The sequence below is a fragment of the Coloeus monedula genome (genome assembly GCF_965178545.1).
Source record: "Coloeus monedula genome assembly, chromosome: 2".
Taxonomy (NCBI): domain Eukaryota; kingdom Metazoa; phylum Chordata; class Aves; order Passeriformes; family Corvidae; genus Coloeus; species Coloeus monedula.
In genome coordinates this window covers 53,213,880-53,226,054 of record NC_138782.1, presented here as the reverse complement: position 1 = coordinate 53,226,054, position 12,175 = coordinate 53,213,880, and the positions used below count along the sequence as shown (strand labels likewise).

The window sequence follows — 12,175 nt, the reverse complement described above, 5'->3', positions numbered from 1 at the left end:
ATTAACAGAGCAACACTGAAGTGACCTTGTAATTTTAACAGGCAAGAGAAGCTGCATAAGTTTACTTCCTCGTGTGCCATTTGTCCTTTATTATTTCTTTACTATTATGTAAGTGACAAGCACCATTTCAACTCAGGTGTTCATCAATTGATTAAGGGTTTGCTACATTCCATGAAATCTGAGTTGTCACATTAACTGAACGTAATTAAGCCTTAAGCACACTAACTAAATGAATGTTAAAAAACATTTCCCTTCAAAGTAACTGAAATACCATCTGACACGCCACAGAAATGTTTCAAACGCCAAACCCCACAACTTATTTACCTAAACTACAGGTGAAGCACAGTTAATTTAAAAAATCAAGAACAGTGTTAAACTTTACTAGATGTATTCCCCTACCATGTACTTATGTTTTCAGTCATCTGTTCATCAAGTTCATGTGTGTGGGGAACACAGATTATGTTTTGGGCCTGTGGTGAGTGTGCCCAAGCCCCATCCCAAACACGGCTTCAAAAACTGTTAGAAATAATAAACAGCTACAGTTCTGGATAAACAGATGAAAATAATATTTTTTTTAAATGCCAAAATTCAGAGACAAAATATGTAAGAGGTACCTGCCTTTCTCTGAAGCTCCCGAATGGTTTGAAGGACTGGCTGTAAGGCCTGATGTGCTTCTGCAACTTCTGCATTGGATTTACTCATATAATGTTGTCGAAGTTGTTCTGCCTGTATAAGAAATAAGAGCTTAAACTATGCACAAGTCATATCTGGGAGGAATATTGCAAAGGTAAAAACTCCCCAGCTACCATAGTGTTTTTAAATGGTTACCTATTTATCTGCTACCCAATTTCACTTGTAAGCAGTATTTTTTTTTCTCTAGAATCCAGCATTTATTAGTAAGCCAAAAATAAAACATTTGAGAAGAAAATTTACTACAAAGATGCTAACTATGCAACTTTGGTTTTGGATAAGCCCAAACAACAACAGAAATACACGCATTACAAAAGGGAACTGGAATCTGACCCATAATCATGTCAGGATAATGTGGTATTTAAAAATTGCTAGAATTACAGGTCAATAAAAAACAGGCAGTACCTCTACAGAATTTCTGTAAGGCAGGTACAAACTTTATAATAGGAGAACAAGTCTCATTAAAACAGAAAAATCTGATACCCATACGTGCAATTTGCATAAAAATGGTAAAATATCAGAAGATATCCAAATAATAAGACAGATACTCATCACAACCACAAAACAGGAGAGGCTGTAAGAACTGGGCCTGCACAGCTTGAAGGAGAGAGATTACTAAACATCAGCCTTCCAGCAGGCAGAAGGAAATCACCAAAACTGGGAGCCCAGGCATTTCACTGAAGTACATGGCAAGTGAACAAGGGACAACCGCTATAAATTGAAACAGGAAAAAGATTCACACAGAACCTCCCTGCTATGAGAATTACGAAGTACTGCAACAGGCTACTTAGCTAAGTTGTGAAATCTCTGTCCTGGGAGGTTTTAAAAGCCCAGTTGGATAAAGCCCTGGGATACCCGGACAGAAATCCACGCTGACCCTGCTCTGAGGGGGAAGTTCAGCTAGAGATGACCCAGGTCCCTTTCAGCCCAAACAGTGACACAATAACGACATTCTTCTGCAAATGTCCTTACGTCCACTGCAAGTAACCAGTGGGAAAGAGTAATCCCAGCTATTTTGCCAGATACTTGCCCAGTTAAGATTAAGGATATAGTTAAGCTTATGCATATAGAAAGGGATATACAGTGACTTGCTCCTCTGGCCGAAGAAAAATAAACTTCACCTACAGAAAACTCTGACTATTTGAAGTCAAAAATGAGGAAAGCTAAAGAAAATGTGAGGAAATAAAGAACTCAGAAGAATTCAGGATGACACATTCTTTATCAGTAACATCTATATAAGTTATTTCCACAGGAACACGGGGGTGGGGAAACAGCATTTTAGAGGCAAAAATTATTAAAAGTTCCATAAGACACACTCACAACATAACAGAGGCCACCAGCACTGAGAACAGCAGTATTTTACTGGACATTTCTGCTCTCATCACACAATAAACAACTCTTGATTTTACTAAGTTTAAGGGAAATATATGTAGTTAACTCAAAAGCTCTTCAGTATTTATGTAAAAACAAAATATGTTTACCTCTTCTGCAAGTTGGCTATCACGCAATGTTGGGGGAATTCCTGGATGCTTTGCCAACAATTCCATCAAATTGTGTGTAGAATGAAGTCTCTGAATATATACAAGGTCAAGAGCAATCATGAAAAAAATCCCTTGCAACATCTGTGACAGGAAAAACCTGAACACCAATGAAAGCTTACAGCAAGAAATTAGCATGCATTTAAAATCAGTTTTGTCTTTCTCTGCTGATCTGCAAGCATTTTCCAAAGAAAAGAAAGATTCCTTTCTGCATTTTACTGGGATAGGAAATGACAGGAAATGAAATACTAAAAAGACCTTCTTTAACAGCTCAAAAGCAAATCAGCAGGCACGTGTGATACCAGGTCATCAGATCCGGTCCCATACTCACCCTCCTAATTAGAACAGCCCTTGACTATTATGGAAAACAAATCATTTATCTCAGAGCACATTCTTTTGTAAATGTCTTTTAGAATGTTCTAAGGAAACAATTTATTTAGCCTACCTAAAGCAAAATAAAGTATAAGGAAAAGACTAGATACCAAGAGCTTCAATAATTTTTCATATTTTTCAGCTCTGTGAAATTAAAGATATTAAAAACACATGACCTTTTTGTTTCCTTTTAGGGAAAATAAATTTGATTGTTAATATAAGTAAACTCTGCTCCTCTTCTCTAGCTTCACCCTTTGTTTCTCAAACCAGACCAATAATATTATGCTTCTTGCAAAGCTCCCACAAACTCATACTAATACTCTCCACTTTCATAAACTGGTGCCCTTCTCACGTCCTGGACTCTCTTCACCTTTGCTCTATTACTATCTCAGCCACTTAAGAGGACTGGCCAGCAGTGGTTTGCCATTATTCCAAAGAGTTAAGCCTACACAACTGAGAAAAACTTAACAAAAGTCAAATTTTGTTAAACTAAGGCAATATTAGGCAGCATATATTTTGAGGGGGAAAAAAAAGCCTTATTGGATTGCATAATCCAGTATAACAATTTAATTAACAACCATGAGCAACTTAACAAGTATATGCTAATATGTCCATGCTAAGATAAAAATCCACCAGAAAGTCAAAAAGGAAGAATCAAAGAAGCACAACAGAGACATCAGGTGACCACATGCAACATAATCAAACAATAATTTACTCAGAGAAGCAAGTACAGAAACAGACAACTGATCACATCTTATCTATGTGTCACTAACATTTTAAATCTCTTGTTATGCTGAAGAAAATTTTGGTCAATTCAGAACTGATAGTTCTTGAAGAACTATAAATATGTTACTTAGAGAACCGTGACTTTTTTACCAGGAAAATATATTCATATTTTTAATATAGTATTCAAAAGGCACGAAGTCAAATGCACAAAGAGAAAAGGTACTTCGATTCTTTTCCATGTTCTGATGGCCTTTTACCTTCTGCAGCGCAACTATTTTATTATTCTCTATCATTTGGCACATTAATATCACTCTCAGTGCAAACCCTGCATTCTGTAATTGCAGGATGTAATATAGCACTGTTAATGTGAGCAGTCCCAAGTCACATGCACAAGTCTAGGAATTCAGCTTGTTAAGTTTACTGCAGAACAGCAGGTGGAGATCATACGCTGCTTCAGGGACATCATGAAATCTCACAGGCAAGCTTTTAGAAATACAGCAGCTTTTTTTTTTTGTCAAAAACCAGAAAATGAAACATGAAGGTCATGGGACAGATTCCTATCTAAAGATTGTGATCAAAAGATTGTGATTATTACATCAGGCTGAAAGAGTAATTCAGCACATCACTGGGAGGAAGAAAAGACTGACCTGTTAAATTAAATCTAAAGTATTCCAGTTCTTAACTATGTCTCTTTACATTTCAATGCTCACTCACTTGCAAGGAATCTGTTTTGAGCTTTTCTTTGTGCTCTTCAGATGATCTTAATACTTCTCTGTACAGCTCCACAGCCAGTGCATATTCTCCTGAATTAAAAAAAGAGCAGCAAAAAACCAGACATATTGCGTTGGTTTTTAAATATACCGGCAGCCATGACTGACCTTACAAGTGTTAAGCATTACTTGTAACATACTAAGATGTTCTCAGAGAGCCTGTATAGTGCGTGCCTGTCTTCAAGCAATTCTTTCCTAGTCATTCCATGCCTCCCCCCAAAAAAACTGTTAAAAGACAGAATATGATATTCTACAAAGAATAAAGCAGTTTACAAATTAAATATCTTCTGTGAATGTAAGATCTGTAAACCTCTTAATCTTAAAATAGGTATTCATGCTTGCATAAATCCAAAAAAATCTCATGTTGCACTTAAAAAAAATCATCTACAACTCACTGCAGTGATGCATTTCTAAATTTGCACTGTAAATACATTATTCACTCTCCCAGTGAAAACCATGAAAGTTGTGTCATACTTCAGAAATGCAGAAATGATTAGGTACATGCAGGGAGCATAACTATTGATGTAAGCTGCCAACATCACAATCGCTTCTCAGAAAATAGCCTATATAAATTAAAAAGAAATACAGAATTGAAGTTGTGTATGGAAAAGCAGTGAAAAAATAAATCCATTTTAATTTTCTTTCCTCAACTGATGGAAACTTACTTAGCCAATAATAGCCTTAGAGACTCTTAAAACAAAGAGAAGTACAGGGACAAGAAATGCACAAAGACAGATAACCGAGTACAACAAAAACCATCATCCCATCTATATGGAAGTGTAACAATTCTATGTCAACAAGATTTGCTGCTTCTTACACTGAAAGAGTTGCAGTTGTAAGGGTGTAGTCCTGCAGTACAGGATTGCCATTGCTAGTACTGGCCAAAAGCTATGTGCTGAATTTGCAAGGCCTCCCTCAAGCTTGAAGCTTCAGGCCTTCCTTGAATTTTTCTTGACCTGCCTGGACCTTATCCTTGGCTTAGCTGTGATTGCAATTTCTGTAATTCACTAGGTGTCTATGGCTAATTTTCAGTATTTTTTTAAACTTTTATCTTTGTGTGGTACAAACACAGCTTGATATAGATAGCAGTAACAAGCAGTTATTCCGTGTAGAATGAGATATTTACAACTACCACAATGATGTAGCGTAGGGAAATATAGGCCTAGTAACAGTAGCAGAGGCTATTGACAAGTAAAGATATAGGATGCAGTGTAGAGTACAGCCATGGGATGCTGAGAGATGGTGCACAGGCTTGGCAGTGAATAAGAAAGCCATGGCTATAAACAACTCACCCACAGTCAAAGAAATGCAGACTTAGAGCTGGACAAAACTGGTTTTAGGGGCAACAAAGAGAACAAAGAAAGAGTATGTAACATTCATAAAAGGCATCATGTACACTAAATTTGGTGTTTTCATGGAGCTGCAGACCAATGAAGAAAGAGAAAGATGCAAACATGCTAGCAAACATAAAAATGACCCTCACTGGATTCTTGTGTGAGAAAGAAACCATCAACATAAACATCTAATTCCTCCTGATGAAGGTAGTGACAATGGGCCATTGCACTGCCACCACATCTATGAAAACACTGACCTCAGGATACAGATGGGCCTAAGTAGAAAAGTGAGCATAAAAGCAGGACAAGCAGTAGAAACAAGTGTGATTATTACTCTTTTCTTTGCCTGTAGCGATTAAACTTGGACTAATAAAAATTAGACCTATAAGTTTACAATTATAGTATGAATGAATTCATGGCCTTGCTTTTATGTAAGGTGTGCTTCCCCCTTCCTGATAAAGAAAACTGAGTGTAAGGGTAATACTGGGGGGGAGTTACAGACTACAGCTCTGCCTCTTTTGTCCTGCTTTTGTTTCTCACCAGATGAAATTTTTATCAATCTGGTTTTCAAAACCAGCCATACACTACTAGTGTATTTTAGAAGCACTACATCTGTATGTAACTCTTTTTAAGCACTTTATCAGAAACACGTATTTCCATGCTGCAATCGTAACAAAGTATTTCAACCCTACTAACTACAGATTAAAGAATCTGAATATAGTCTTTCTGTGAGGCAAGTAAGAGAAAAGGCAGTTTGCCTGTTCTCTTTGAAGGAAGACTTTGACATGAGCTAGAAAAATAAATAACAGCTTGTCAACTTTAGAAGAACTTGGAAAAGATGCATTTTTACACATTCATAACTAAGTAATTTAAATTTATTTTTATTTTGTTTAGGGGGACACTCAAGATTCATGTATTTATTTTTGTTTCTCATTCAAAGCTTTTTTTTTCCTTATAATTCAGAAAAAATCTACATTGACAGAGCTGTCTAGCAGGAGCAGCAAAAGGAATCCACAGTCAGCACAGCAGTTTGCACGGCCAGGGGCACAAGGGAAGCCCAGAAAGCAGTACTGATTAAACAAAAGCAGGTTAAGAACAATTACACAAGTACGACTTCTTTTATCCTCCCAGTACACAGAGATGGAGCATATTCTTTACTCCTGTACTGAAAGGAGTAAAGAATATGCTACAGCCCTTCGGTCTCACCTTTAATGATATGGATACCAGCTAAGCCATTAAGAGCACACACCAGCTGTCGGTGAGCTTCTTCACACTCCGTTCGACATTTCTTTTGCAGAGATGCCAACAGCTCCTCCATGGTCATAGTGCTGAAAAGGAGACCAAATGGCTCAAATTTGAAATCAAATCACAGTACCAGAAAAGTAAGAGAGTCATGCTAAGAAGCACAGCAGAACATTACATGCATCCAACATACTGCAAATGTTTTTTTGAGATTTCTTTACTTATTAAAAAACCTCTAGCTGTCAGATTTTCTTCCTGCTAGAGCTTTACCCTAACTTGAGTGTGTCCAGAAGTTGACATCTCCTGGAACACAAAGAAGTAGGAAGCAAGAAGAAAATTAGAACTTGGTAAAATAACCCTTCATGGGGCAAAATATTTTTCTCCTTCTCTTAGTGGTGAACTGGAAACAAGCAAAATAGACCTCATTTTGTCAAGAGCTGCTCAGATGAAAACAGCTATGATAGACTACACTTCTACCCTCTGCTACCAATCTAAACACAAAACACATGAAGTGTCAATGTAAAGAGGAAAATGTGTGAAATCAGAACAGAGGAGACAGCAAAAATAATTCTAAACTTCTTTTTCTACATTTGTCATATTTGCAAATTATGAGAGGGATTTCACCAGAAGAGAATTAGCTTAACATAGAAATAGCAGAAATGGAGAGGAAAAAGAGAGAGAAGCAGAAACATAACTGAGGAGGATGCAAGAAAGAAGCTTGAAGGATACCTTGGAGTAAGGTCACAGGTTAAAGAATCAGAGGACTGATATGAAGAGACAGGAGAGTAAACAGTAACAACAGCCAACAACAGCTGACCTGAGGCTGCTGTTAGAGCAGACACCACCCACGTCCCCTGAAACCCTGTTCCTCAGCCTCACTCACCTTCAGGAGAAGCATTTACTATTTGGTGTTTAGCACTGTGGAACAGAGTAAGAGGTGACATAACTCTTGCACAGACTGGGCTCAAATTATGCTGGAAGGATACCCCTTGCCTAGACCTTTATTTTACCCTCCTTGCAACATTGTTCCAGTTGCAGCAACTGATTCTTGGTTTTATAGTACAGTGTTACACCAGAGTGAGCTTTAAATCAATATAATCACTCTTCATAATTACTGAATTCTAAAAAGGCAATGGTAAATACACATAGCACCTGCATATGCTGATACTTCCACCATTGCTACTTACCTTTTATTTTCAAAACCATCAGCAGTTCCAAGAAAAATTATAACAGCAAAAGGATGTACATATAAAATATACAATTTGATACACAGCCTGAGACTACCAATTAAGGCAAAAGAAGGGGTTTTTACTCAGTTAAACTAGAGGAACATAGAAAAATCTCTTTTAAGGGCTTTTTTTTTTTTTTTTTTTTTGCTGAGTAGACCACATTTACTGACTTCACTATGTGGGGAAAAAAGTAATCTATCATAGAATATGCTTCAAAGTCAGGTTTTTATTCTAGGCCCATGTCTCTTATCTATATGCTCCAGCATCAACTTTCTTGTTTCAGTAAATTTCTCTTATTCATCAAAGGTCCTAGCAGTGAATTTCTTCATTATTCTCCTACATATAACCAAAGTCAGGGACCAAATCTTCTCTCAATTCTGGGAATGTCCACTGTGCAGTCGAATTTGGTCCACAAAAAAGTGTACACAAACAGTGCTGGGAAATGACTTTTCTTTGTACGTGTGGTTTCAACAAAGATTTAATTTTCATTGCTGGTTTTTCTAGCAATGAAAATTTGTAATTACTATGCAGCTGTCACTGTGCAACCATTCTACCAAAATCAACACCGTACAAAGCTGTTCCCACCATACTCTGCTCAGTTTACACATTTCATTTATACTACACTGGCTCATGTTAACGCAAATAATCTTGTATGATGGGTGGAAATATTGATTTCTCTTACGTTTCAGTCCTTGCTTCCACATTAGTAGACTGCTACAGAAAGTGCTGCAGCACTGCGCCTAACAACTGGTCTGCTCAAGTAGGTGCAAAGTCAGCTTCAGCTGCTTAGGCACTTCAAGTGCCCTGTATAACAAAGAGCAAGGAGTAGGACACAAAACTTCTGTCAAGGATTGAAAGAAAGTGAATAGAATGGATGGACTAGGAAACAATAGCAGTAACACTGGCAGTGTTGAAAGTTGAAGTTCTTTCCTACCTGCAGCTTGAAAAAGAAACACAGCGCTGTGAGAGTCTGAAATGGAAACAGCCTATTCCTTCACAACCTCCTTCTAACTGATTGAAAAAGTAGCAGCTACATTTCGCACTAGTGACAACATGCTTTTGGTCTAACAAGTGCCGAGACCAAACTGCTACTTGCAGTGCACTTGTGAGGGAAGATGATCTTGAAAGCATGCAAAAAAAAAGAGCATTTAACAGCTTTCAAGTTTCGATTTACATTTACAAATTCTGCAACCTCACATTAACATTTTCTTTGAACTAAAGAATTATTCCATTCTGTTGATTCAGTTTGTTCATTGTTCTCATTCATGAACATGAGTCTTTTAAGAGCCAAAAAAAAAAGAATCTGGTTTATTTAATCTGTCACCTGCAACACCCCAGTCATGTTAAGGTTAGAACGCCACTGGAGAATCAAATGCCTTCAGTACTATGTTCTTTAACATTAGAATTACACTAACGACCCCACTGTGCCATGTTCAGCCTCTGAGGTCAGATTACCTTGGTGTGCCAGAGTCGCACATTTAACTAAAGAAGCTTAAAATTAGGCTTATTTGAGGACTGTACAAGAACTCGCACTGCTGGGGACAGTCAGTTTTGCTTTGAATAAAGTAGGCCATTTAAGAAATGACAGAAATTCACCTTTTCTGTAGTGGCAAGAACTCTCCCCGAACAGCTTGTGGGTGACAGCAGGCCTGCCTCAGCCGTAGCAAAGGGTACAGAATAGAAGTCACAGTCCTTCTATCTAGGCTGCTAAGCTTGAGAGTCCAGTCTGAAATCTTCCTGAGTTTTGCCAATGCATCCTGGCAGCACACCTCATGCTGGCGATGATAGAAGTGTCTCTCCACAGGAGAGAAGTGAAGCCAGTGTATATTTTCTGTCTGAGGGGGGATTTGAATCTGAAATGAAAAAAGTAAGTAAGTAATTTGCAAATAAAACTATTGATAAATTAAGTTCAGGAATTCTAAAATTCAAAACTTTTATTTACTTGGTCAATCACATCCTTCTTTGCTGATCTCCACATTATCTTCGCAATTAGACTGTAGAGAGGCCGGGGATTTTTTCTACAATAAGGTCGATATAAAAGTTGGTCCCACCAATGTTTGACCCAGTAAGGGTCAACTCCAAGAAAAAGGACTAATCCATACAAATCTGCCAAGAAAAGAAAGTGTTTATGTTTTACTACTTCACAATATGCCTCAAAAGAAATAAAGTTTCATACAAAGGCTATTAAGCATAAAGTATCAACATTCTGGCCATTATCTTTTCCACTTGTATTCCAGCCACTACCTCAGCAAAATATTTGAAGCAGGGGACTGGTTCATGGAAGGTGGGGGTTCTCTTGTGAGAATATAACTATTTGTGAGACTTTCCTAATTTCAAGTTTAGCAGAAGAGAGCAAAGAATTCAAACCTATTCAGAGCAGAGGCAAGAGGCAGAAATTACATGACTGCATATGGTTAACTGGGCTTGCCAGGTTTTTCTAAACTAATATTGCTCAGCAGCATTACTTCAGAGCCTGCTGTGCACCAACTGTCTGCTGCCCACAACCCTAGAAGGGGCTGCAATTCAGAAGAATTTTCACTTTTCTACTAATGCATAAGAAATTAACAAAAGACACTTAAATTGTTTTCTTGCAAATTGAGAGAATACATCTTCCTAATTCTGCCTAATTCAGAATTTTGGAATGAAATTTAAGGACATACTGACTTTAAACTTCTGTCGAAATCTTACTGGAAAAATACAGAAGTACACATTTAAATGCTGCATGTGGATATTGCAGAAACTGAGATATGTGATAGTATCTTACAGTTCCTAAAAATCTGGTGGCTACATTCCTTATTCTGTTAGCTTTATGGTAATTCAGTAATCAGCTGAAAGCATCAAGAACTTCACCAAATACAGCACAGACCAGAGGAAGAAAAATCTTGGGAATCATTTCTATGGAAGAAACAATTGCTTACCCAGAAGTCCTATCCCACTGCATTACAGCAGCAGTGGCACAGATTGAAATGAGTCAGCAGTTTTCATCCCTGACGTGGTGAGGGCTGCCTTAGTATGGCCTGAGAGTTTGTCAACATGTATTATGAACTATGTGACATTTCAGATATGTATGAAATCAACACTGTCACACACAGGGCCTTGAAGAAGTTAATCATGACACTAAAACCAATCACTTCTTTCTACAGCTTTGCTTTATTAACTATGCATTCTCGCAACTATCAACTGTATTTATAAATTTAATTCACAATTCCAAAATGAGTGAATCTAAAATATTGATTTTTACAACTTAGTATCCAAACAACAGTCCACAAATGCTTACACTGATTTACCCACTTTCAAACTCATTGCCCCAATGTATACCATATATTCCAAAACCCATCAGAGAACACAAGGGAGACAAAGCAGTTAGTCAGTTCCCTTCTTTTATTCTATCTGTCTGAAACCTTTCTACAGAAACTGAGTACCACACAAAAAAAAGACAAGATAAATGACACCTGCTAACACACAGGTACCTGTTCCACACATCTCAATTCATTAAGTCCTTACATAAGGACTTGAGACAGTTTTATAAGCTTTAGCACAGTATTTACAATTTATATTCACGGCAGTGGATGCCCACAGTAGTTCATACAGAGCTATGCAAAAAGCAAATACAGCTTTGCTGTATTTGACAGTTCAAAGGATTCTGTAACCGGAGCAGACTAACTATAGCTGCAATAGAGATGGGTTAATACTTATCCACTATGCTAAGTGAAAACTGAAGAACAGACTTGAAACAGCTATTAGGTATACAGCTTCTCTGCTCCCCAGAGTATTTGTCTAACTCAGGGAGACAAAAAGATTTCAGCTCTTCAATTTTTATATTGATACATGTATTGATGGCTTTATTGCCATGCTTAAAGTTTATGGCTTACAAAGTTAGAGCACCTACTGAATTCAGAACAGAACTAGCAGACACTTTAACTGCTTCAAAGCCCTATCTAATCATCAGGATAAGGAAATCCCACAGATTACATCAAACCTCACCTTCTAATCCTCGCTGCACAGGAGTGCCACTGACACACCAGCGATTGATTCCACTCAAACGGAGTGCCATTTCAGCAGCCTAATAAAAGGACATAGAGCCAAAGGTAGGGAAGGAAAAACAGAACAGAACACAGTCTGACGACATGTGGACCTCATTTTTGAGAAGTCTGAACATCTTTTCAGTATGTACCACTAGCAGACCTAGAAGCAGCATCGGTACAAGATATTATAAAAACATATAGAAAATTTTTTATCTTTTTAGAAGGTAACTGAAAGCTGATAAAAGCCAC

General features: G+C 37.5%; 1 protein-coding gene across 3 annotated transcripts in view; it reads right to left on the bottom strand.

Annotated features, from left to right (window-relative positions):
- The window catches only part of SHPRH (SNF2 histone linker PHD RING helicase), a 60,743-nt gene that overhangs the window by 23,918 nt on the left and 24,650 nt on the right, over window positions 1-12,175 (bottom strand). For all 3 annotated transcript variants that reach the window (XM_082302900.1, XM_082302899.1, XM_082302901.1), the window contains exons 11-17: window positions 11,886-11,964; window positions 9,844-10,007; window positions 9,498-9,754; window positions 6,637-6,758; window positions 4,041-4,129; window positions 2,172-2,261; window positions 619-726 (exon numbers count right to left, since the gene is read on the bottom strand). In XM_082302900.1, the coding sequence (XP_082159026.1) occupies window positions 619-726; window positions 2,172-2,261; window positions 4,041-4,129; window positions 6,637-6,758; window positions 9,498-9,754; window positions 9,844-10,007; window positions 11,886-11,964 (909 nt within the window). The remainder of the gene's footprint in view (window positions 1-618; window positions 727-2,171; window positions 2,262-4,040; window positions 4,130-6,636; window positions 6,759-9,497; window positions 9,755-9,843; window positions 10,008-11,885; window positions 11,965-12,175) is intronic.